The sequence below is a fragment of the Grammomys surdaster genome, unplaced genomic scaffold, assembly GCF_004785775.1.
Source record: "Grammomys surdaster isolate TR1022 unplaced genomic scaffold, NIH_TR_1.0 371, whole genome shotgun sequence".
NCBI lineage: Eukaryota > Metazoa > Chordata > Mammalia > Rodentia > Muridae > Grammomys > Grammomys surdaster.
Window position 1 is genome coordinate 1437509 of NW_021604790.1, and position 9638 is coordinate 1447146.

At 47.2% G+C, this 9638-nt stretch overlaps 1 protein-coding gene and 1 pseudogene across 1 annotated transcript in view; both read left to right on the forward strand.

Moving 5' to 3' along the window:
- The window catches only part of G6pc (glucose-6-phosphatase catalytic subunit), a 12601-nt gene extending 8357 nt beyond the window's left edge, over window positions 1-4244 (forward strand). Inside the window, exon 5 of the mRNA XM_028780491.1 lies at window positions 2626-4244. Coding sequence (XP_028636324.1) covers window positions 2626-3137 — 512 coding nt within the window. The 3' untranslated portion in view covers window positions 3138-4244. The remainder of the gene's footprint in view (window positions 1-2625) is intronic.
- Window positions 4245-8660: 4416 nt separating this feature from the next.
- On the forward strand, window positions 8661-8925 carry LOC114631965 (annotated as a pseudogene).
- The last annotated feature ends 713 nt before the right edge of the window (window positions 8926-9638 follow it).

The window sequence follows — 9638 nt, forward strand, 5'->3', positions numbered from 1 at the left end:
CACACACACACACACACACACACACACACACACACACAGGTCTTTAAGCTCTCAAAACTTAGACCTCTTAGCCCCACCCAAACAGGGCTACTAACTGGAGACCAAGAATCCACATACCTGAGAATGGGGTGGGGGTGGGAGTGGGGGGAGCATCCCATTCAAAACAGGACAACCACCAAGCATTTTTGAGCTTTTGAGTAAAGCTTCCAATTTCTAAAAATTCCTCTAATAGAGACTCAGTTTGCCAGACTGCACCGCTCCCACCAGGGCTGTTTTCTTTGCCAAAGGATAGACATTTAGGTTCTGGAGTGTTGCCTATTGTCTTGCAGGTGTTTGAACATCATCTTGTGGTTGGGATACTGGACTGTGCAGCTGAACGTCTGTCTGTCCCGGATCTACCTTGCCGCTCACTTTCCCCACCAGGTTGTGGCTGGAGTCTTATCAGGTATCAGCAGCTCCTATTCCTTCCCCACCCACTTCCTATTTCTTCTGGATCTTCCTTGCTTAGCACGACCTCCTGCTGTCAGCCTTTCAGTAGTTTCTGAGTCAAAGGTCGGTGGCTGGGAGGCTAAGGGCGTGGTTTTGTCTGTAAGCCAGCATGAGGACCAGGTTTGTAGGTTTACCTGAATTTGACACTCAGCACCCACATAAAAATGCATCCACAGTGGTGCATGCCTTGTATTCCCAGGGGAGGCTGAGACAGGAGAATCCCCAGAGTTGACTGACAAGACAGCCTAAGTTAATTGGTGAGCACCAGGTCTCAGTGACAGACTACATACATACATACATACATAGATACATACATACATACGGTAGATGCTCCAGAGGAACAGCACCGAGGCTGACCTCTGGCTCTGCATGCACACACACACACACACACACACATGCATGTACACACACGTACACAATTTGAAATTATTAGTTTATACAGCTAAAGTGTCCCAGGAAAGTTACACTTCATTGAGCTAAACTCACCCAACTGAGTTTGTTTAAAGTCTCCAAGCTTCTTACAGTCTTTATTTGTCTCTGATTTTCAGTTTGAACCAGCTCTCAGTTCCTTTTCAGAGAATCTACCAAATGCACAGTGTCTCAGGGAGAGCTCATTATTGAAATACATTCATTTGCAGACCTAACATGTCTGCAGCCTGTGTTCTTTCATAGACGTTTGTGCATTTGTAATTTCTGAGATCCAGTTAGGAAGAGAAAGAAAAGATTTAGGTTAAGCATTGAAAACAAGACAAATAAACAAATAAGCAAACAAAACCATTGTCTAGATTTGGGGCTGGGGGAGGGGGCAGAACAGATCAATTGCAAGCCTGAGGATCTTGAGTTTGATCCCTGGAACCCACACAGCAGAAAAGAACCCACCCCATCAAATTGTCCTCTGACTTCCACATGTGTGCTGTGGAAGTCCACACACCTGTCCACACACATACACACACATGCCCACACACATACACACACACATGCACACACATACACACACACATGCACACACACATGTCCACACACATACACACACACATGCACACACACACATGCACACACACATGTCCACACACACACACATGCCCACACACTTGTCCACACACATACACACACACATGCCCACACACATACACACATACATGCCCACACACATGCCCACACACATGCCCACACACATGCCTACACACATACCCACACACATACACTCACACATGCCCACACACATACACACACATACACTCACACATGCCCCCACACACGCCTACAACATACACACACACACACAAACACACATGCCCACACACATGCACACAAACATACACACACATGCCCACACACATCCCCACACACATGCCTACACACATCCCCACACACATACACACACACATACACACACATACACACACATACACACACACATACACACACATACACACACACATGCCTACACACATACACACAAAGACAAAATAAACAAAATGTGTAACAAAATAAATAAAAACACCTGATGAGTGCACATGTGCTTGTAGAAGCTATGTCACACAAACATTTGAGGATGTTCTGGTTAGAAAGAATAACATCATCAACTATGTGACAACTTACTAGCTTCTGTGGCAGGGACTGAGAGCAATAGGTAGCGTTCAAGGATGACAGTGATCTGCTCTGATGGCTCAGCGGGTTACCGCATTTGCTACCAAGCCTGACAACCTGGGTTTGAGCCTGGGACCCACATGGTAGAAAGAACCAACTCCTGTACCTTGCCCTTAAACCTTCACTCAGGTGCCATGTCACATATGTGCCCACCCACCAACAGACATACTTACATACACATACCCAAAAGAAATATAGATGTGGTAAAAATTTAAATAAATAAATAGGGTAAGTCCATTCAGTGGGGTTGTCTGATAGGAATACTCTCTGTCCCCCAACCCCAAGGATATGCAAGATGAAACAGGACCCAATTCACACAACAGGAAACTTAAACTCGGTGGGAAGACACATGTGATACGATTCTCCCATCTGAAAGACACTATGCTGAGGTCCCTCCGCTTTGGAGTGTGATATAAATTCATCTGTGGTATGATGGCCTGTCACCCATAGCCACCCCTATTCCTCACAGCTCTTTCTCACACACAGGCATTGCCGTGGCTGAAACTTTCAGCCACATCCGGGGCATCTACAACGCCAGCCTCCAGAGATACTGTCTCATCACCTTCTTCCTGTTTGGTTTCGCGCTTGGATTTTACCTGCTGCTAAAAGGGCTAGGGGTGGACCTCCTGTGGACTTTGGAGAAAGCCAAGAGATGGTGTGAGCGGCCAGAATGGGTCCACCTTGACACTACACCCTTTGCCAGCCTCTTCAAAAACCTGGGGACCCTCTTGGGGTTGGGGCTGGCCCTCAACTCCACCATGTACCGGAAGAGCTGCAAGGGAGAACTCCGCAAGTCCCTCCCATTCCGCCTTGTCTGCATTGTGGCCTCCTTGATCCTCCTGCATCTCTTTGACTCTCTGAAGCCCCCATCCCAGATCGAATGGATCTTCTACATCTTGTCTTTCTGCAAAAGTGCGACAGTTCCCTTTGCATCCGTCAGTCTTATCCCCTACTGCCTAGCCCTGGTCCTGGGACAGACACATAAGAAGTCTTTGTAAGGCATGTGGAGTCTTTGGTATTTAAAATCAACAACCATGCAAAGGACAAGGAACAATCAAAGCCTTCTGCAGCCCATTGTGAGGCCAGAGGCGTTCATACCGGCCCTGATAGCCTTGTCTTTCTTTACTATCTTAACCAAAAAGGTGAATTTTTTAAAAAGCTAACAGGGCTGTTTGAGGAAAGCTTGGATGCTAGAAGTTGGGTCATTCTGGATGTTTCCCTGAAGACTCACTTACCAGTCTCCTGTCAGATACAGAAGAGCAAGCCCAGGCTAGAAATCCTGACTGAGAATGTTCTCACTGTGCAGAATCTTCCAGGCTGGGAAAAGGAAAGGAGCACCGTGCATTTGCTAGGAAGACAAAGAAGGATGGGGAGGAGGGGGAGTGTTCTGTGTATCGAGCAAACCATCTGCAAGCCATGTCTAACCGGCTTCAGTTATGCCTGAGTCTTTAGATACGACCCTCTGGATAATGACCAACTGCTGTGAGGAGAGCCAGTTAAAGGCCATAATGCTGTTTCCAGATTGTCTCTACTGTACACAAAAGTCACACTATGTGCTTGTATTCCTGAATGGTATAGGTGACTCAGGCACCACTGCCTTCCCTATCTTGTCCCGCCTTTCTCCTCCTCAGCCTATATCTGCATTCCTTAGAATTCTCCACGGTTCCTGGGCCCTGCTGCTGGACCCTGTGGTGGTGTCTGGTGGGCAACTGTTTGCTGGTGCTTTTGTAGGGTTAAATGAAACTCTGAGATCTTGGGCAAAATGGCAAAGGGAGAGCCAGGATTCTTCTCTCCAAAGGTCACTCCGATGTTACTTTTGATTCCTGGAGCAAAAATATGACTCCTTTCTCTCCGCCCAAGCCAGCCAAGAGCTCACTCTTAGAGGAAAAGGTGGCCCCTCTGCGCCTGTCCTCCAGCCTTGGCTGATTTGCAGAGTATGTCTTCAAAAAGAAAAAAAGGTAAAGCTATTTATTCAAAATCCTTGGGTTTTTTGCTACTAAGGATACATAATACATTTCCACCCACACCAAGTACTTTGTTCCTAATCTCTTTGATAAGAAAACTACGTGTGCAGTATTTTATTAAAGCAACATTTTATTTAAGAATGGAGTCTTGGTTATTACTCTATTTTATTTTGTTTTTATCATTTTTTTTGTGGATGTTTTATGTCTCTGGGTATTTTTGTCTGCCTATATGCCTGTGCACCATGTGCGTGCCTGGGGCTGGAGTTACAGCTGTTGTAAACTGTCATGTGGGGGCTGGGAATTGAACCCAGGTCCTCAAAACGCACATTTGTAATAGCAGCAATGGTGAGACAGGAGGAGGAGACAGGTTGAACCCGAGCCTAGCTTATGAGGTGGTGTTCCAGGCTAAAGAGACCCTATCTTAAAAGGTGAGGGTGTTAATAAATAGCACGTGAGCCGGGCGGTGGTGGCGCACGCCTTTGATCCCAGCACTTGGGAGGCAGAGGCAGGCGGATTTCTGAGTTCGAGAGTTCGAGGCCAGCCTGGTCTACAGAGTGAGTTCCAGGACAGCCAGGACTACACAGAGAAACCCTGTCTCGGAAAAACATAAAATAAATAAATAAATAAATAAATAAATAAATAAATAAATAGCACATGAGGTTACAGAGAGAGAAAGAGACAGAGACAGAGACAGAATGTGGGGGAAGGAAGAGAGAGGACATGTTAGAAAAAGACCTTTATCACAAGCTAGCTAAGGGGAGCTTAGAGGGCCATCTTCCTGGGAGCCTGAGTTAAGGGCAGTTTCTATAGGAAGTGGTGATTGTAGACTGGTGGGCACACAGCTGGAGACTTGTATTTAAAATACCAACTGAGGTGCTTTTCAATTCTGCAAGTCTCAAGGACAAAGATCAGCTGAAATTAGTTCTCAACCTGTAATTCATGACAGCTTTGGGGGGGTCACATATCAGATATCCTGCACACCAGGCTTTTCATTATAATTCATAACAGTAGTGAACTTACAGTTATGAAGTAGAAATGAAATAATTTTATAGTTCGGGTCACCACAACATGAACTGTATTAAAGGATTAGGAAGGTTGAGAACCCTGACTTTAATCCTTGCCACTCAGGAGGCTGAGGCAGGAGGATTGCTGATCAGCCCCAGCTGCAGAGCAAATTCAAGGCCAGGCTGAACAACTTAACAAGACTCTGTCTCAAGGAGAAAAAAACAAGAGGGCTGGGAAGACGGCTCAGTTGTCAACGTGCTTGCCCTGCAAGCTTAGTGGCTGAGTTCAGTCATCAACACTCATGTAAAAGCCAGCTGCAGCAGCATAGAACTGTAATCCCTTAGATGGGGAAGTGGAGACAGGAGGATCCCTGTGACTTGCTGGCTGTCGGGTTCAAAGGAAACTCCATTTCAGCCAGGCAGTGGTGGCGCACGCCTTTAATCCCAGCACTCGGGAGGCAGAGGCAGGCAGATTTCTGAGTTCTGAAGCCAGCCTGGTCTACAGAGTGAGTTCCAGGACAGCCAGGGCTACACAGAGAAACCCTGTCTCAAAAAACAAACAAACAAACAAACAAACAAACAAACAAACAAACAAACTCCATTTCCCCACATTCTAAAAGGAAGAAGAGACAAATGCCTATCTGTGGTGCTTGTGAGCACACCAAAGTGCACACTGCTGGCCTCAGGCTTCCTCAGTATCACAAGTACATGTTTCACATCTCAAATTCACACCAGCATCAAAACCCTTCTCACCTCCTCCCCTACCCTAAATTGCCGCCAGCTCACAGACTTCCCTCCCTGCGGCACTCATCCTCCTGATAACCCAGCCGTGTTGCTATGCTGTCTATGTTCAGGTTTTGTCTCCTTTCCCCTTTCTGTTCTCCCATGCTTTCCCCCTCTCTAGGTCTCTCTCTCTCTCTCTCTCCCCCCCCTCTCCTTTCTCTCTTTCTCTCATCTACAATAACCCTCCCCCCTTTAACTAAGTCTTGGGGTGATCATGCCATCAGTTTACACACTGCCCAGCCAGTCTGAGTTTGGTAAACTCCAGATTCAATGAGAGACCCTGGCTCAAAAAAATAAGGTGGGAAGTGATTGAGGAAGTCAGCCAGCATTGATCTCTGTTCTACACACACAAACTCTCACACACTTTGGGAATCTGGCTCAGTGACCAGAGTCTATGCAAGGCACTAGGCTCATGCCCCTAATATCAAAGGCAGTGAGGGTAAGAGTTTTTATTTCCTGAATTCTTGTGCCTGTTTCCCCATGTGCAGCTCCTGACATGTTATATAATCGACGGGCTGGGGCAGGGTGGGGGTATCTACCTGATTACTAAAGTCACCATAATAATTCTTGTGAAAGACAAGGGTCAGGAGGGGTTAAATGGGCAGGCAGACTACACTCTGGCCTCAGTGCTGAGCTTCAGACCAAGTGGCCAAGACAGCACACTGGTTACCAGACCACAGGTCAGCAGGCATTGCTCTGGGATTCCATTGCAATTTGGAGGAAGATGGGACAGAGTCACTGCCAAGTGAAGCAATTGCATGCAAGTTGGGGTAGGGGGAGCAGGACAAAACAAGTGACCTGCTGTCAGCAAGGGTTAGGGTTACAGGTAAAAAAGCCCAAGGAAGCTCGAAGCAACCAGGAATGCTCAAAGAAGCTACTTCAAACTTCTATTAAGCGATTTATTTCATCCTGTTTCACAATCCCACCTCCAAAGCCTGGCCCCGCTCCCTCCTCACCATAACCCTGCACTGCATGAGGCAAGAGCTGATTGATTGCCCCAGACTCCTGGAATGTGTTTATTTCAGGGAGAGTGAGTGTTTATACCAATCTTGAGATTTTCAGCTGTGGCCTAAGGCTGGCAAAGACTCTAATGATCCCACACAGGAAGAAGGGTGTTGGTTGTCATCTATCTGGTTAAACCCCACAACTCAGCGGCCGCCCCCCCCCCCCCCCGTGCTTGATGCTCCTTCTGGATCCTTCCCAGCCAATTCTAGAGGAATGTAAAGCATTCAGCATTCCAGCTGTGCCACTGATAAGCACACCAGTATCAGAGAACACTCTTTTTTTGCTGTCTGAGTTCACTCTACAGTTTGCTCCACCCGTGCTGTAGGAATGATTTAATCTCAGTCGGGGGTTTCTGCCCCACCTTTGATCATTCAGTTCCCAGATAAAAGACACACAATCTTTATATGCATAATAAGCCTTTAAAGCACCAGAGCTGGCGGGATCTGCCCTCTATGCTCCTTCCCGGCCACTAACCCTGAGACATGACTTGCCACGTTCCACCTGGGCTGCTCTTCCTCCAACTGGCCAGCCCTCATAGCCAGTTCCCACAATCCCTTACCGCATGGCATCTTCCTCTCTCTCCACAACTCTTCTCTTCTCCTCCTTCATGGTTCTGCCTCAGACCCCAAGCCCAGGAACTGAAACTCCACCTTCCTCTCTTCTGCCCAGCTGTAGGCTGCAGGCATCTTTATTCAACCAATAGTTTTGCATTAAGGAGCAAGGTCACATAGCATCACTTGGTGTAGTGAGGAGGCAACAAGATCTCGGGGACCAGCACTTAGCATCACAATACACAGCAACAGACCACACCTCAACACATCCTTCCCCTCAACACCACTGTGGGGCAGCTGCTATCCTTTACCTCACATTATGTGTGCTTAAACACAGAGGGGCTGAGGGTAGACTCACAATGGTGGGGCCAGTCAACAATCAGGAAGTCAGGGCTGGAGAGATGACTCAGAGGTCAAGAGCACCAGCTGTTCTTCCAGAGGTCCTGAGTTCAATTCCCAGCAACTGTCAGCTACGCCAGCATAGCTGACTGTGTTCCTTGGATCGGTGGAGGGCTGAGGGCGAGAGAAAGAAAGACAAGGAGTCATCTGGTAAAGAACCAAATGCTATATTTTCAACTGCATAGCTCCCTTTTATACTCCCCACAAAACAAGAACACAAACAGAAACAGGAATAAAACAGGAACAAGGAGATACACTTGGCAGCCTATCACCTAAGTTTGGATTTCTCCTTGAGCAGTCTTCTCAGGGAAATGCATGGAGATGGGGCACAACAGCACAGGGGCAGAGGATGGTGACTCACAAGCAACCGCATGGTAGCTTACAACCATCTGTAATGGGATCTGATGCCCTCTTCTGGTGTGTCTGAAGACAGTGTGCTCATATACATAAAAAAATAGAAAGAAGGAAAGAAAGAAAGAAAGAAAGAAAGAAAGAAAGAAAGAAAGAAAGAAAGAAACTGATTTAAAAAAAAAAAACAATCAGGAAGTCTCAGCACCGGAGTGATGGCCCAGTGGTTAAGATCACTTGCTGCTCTTCCAGAGGACTCAGGTTCAGTTCCCAGCACCCACATCAATGGCTCACAACTGCCTGCAACCCCATTGCAGAGAATGATGTTGTGACCTCCTTGGGCATGTGCACACACTCCACTGGAGGGGACTCATGGGTGGTACTGTAGGCCCTGGGGTATCAACCTATTAATGTTTTCCTTAACAGTCATTGAGCCTCTTGCGCGCGTTTCTGAGGCCGCTCACTCCTTCGCTGTTGTGCTGAGCCTGCTAAGGAGTCACCATGAGCAAAGCCCACCCTCCCGAACTGAAGAAGTTTATGGACAAGAAGTTATCATTGAAGTTGAACGGTGGCAGGCATGTCCAAGGAATACTGCAGGGCTTTGATCCCTTTATGAACCTTGTGATTGATGAGTGGGTGGAGAGGGCAGCGAGTGGGCAGCAGAACAATATCGGAATGGTGGTCATCCGAGGAAACAGCATCATCATGTTAGAAGCCTTGGAAAGAGTCTAACCATCGTTCAGCAGTGTGTCCACATCCCTCCTCAAGAGCCTGTGTGATTGTGATGTAGAGTTAGGTCATGTACATTTTCATATGAAACTTTTTGCTAAATAAACTTTTGTGATACTCAGAAAAAAAGAAAAAAAAAACAGTCATTGAACGAAAAGAAGGAAATAACAAGGAAGGCCATGACTGCTCCCAGGGACAGTAGAGGAGAAAGTTTATTGTAGATAGAAGCTAGACCCTAGCTGGAGACCGGGACACCTGGGAGAGTCCAGCGTGAACATGGCCTGACTGAGCTGGGCCATGTGAAGAGAGGGTGGATGGAAGAGGGGAGAGCCAAACCAAGAGGCCAGGGGAGAATAAACAAAAGGGCCAAGTAACAAAAATGACTGGCTTATATAGGGAAGGGTAGCTTCCGGGCAGGGCAGCTCAGCCCAATACCCAGGGCTGGAGAAATTTAGGGGTATGCCAGCCAGGAGGACCCTTTATTTTATTTTATTTTATTTTATTTTATTTATTTATTTATTTTTGGTTTTTCTAGACAGGGTTTCTCTGTATAGCCCGGGCTGTCCTGGAACTCACTTGGTAGACCAGGCTGGCCTCGAACTCAGAAATCCACCTGCCTCTGCCTCCCAAGTGCTGGGACTACAGGCGTGTGCCACCACTGCCCGGCTTTGGAGGACCCTTTAATAGATAGAGACTGAAGGATGCTGGGAGAACCT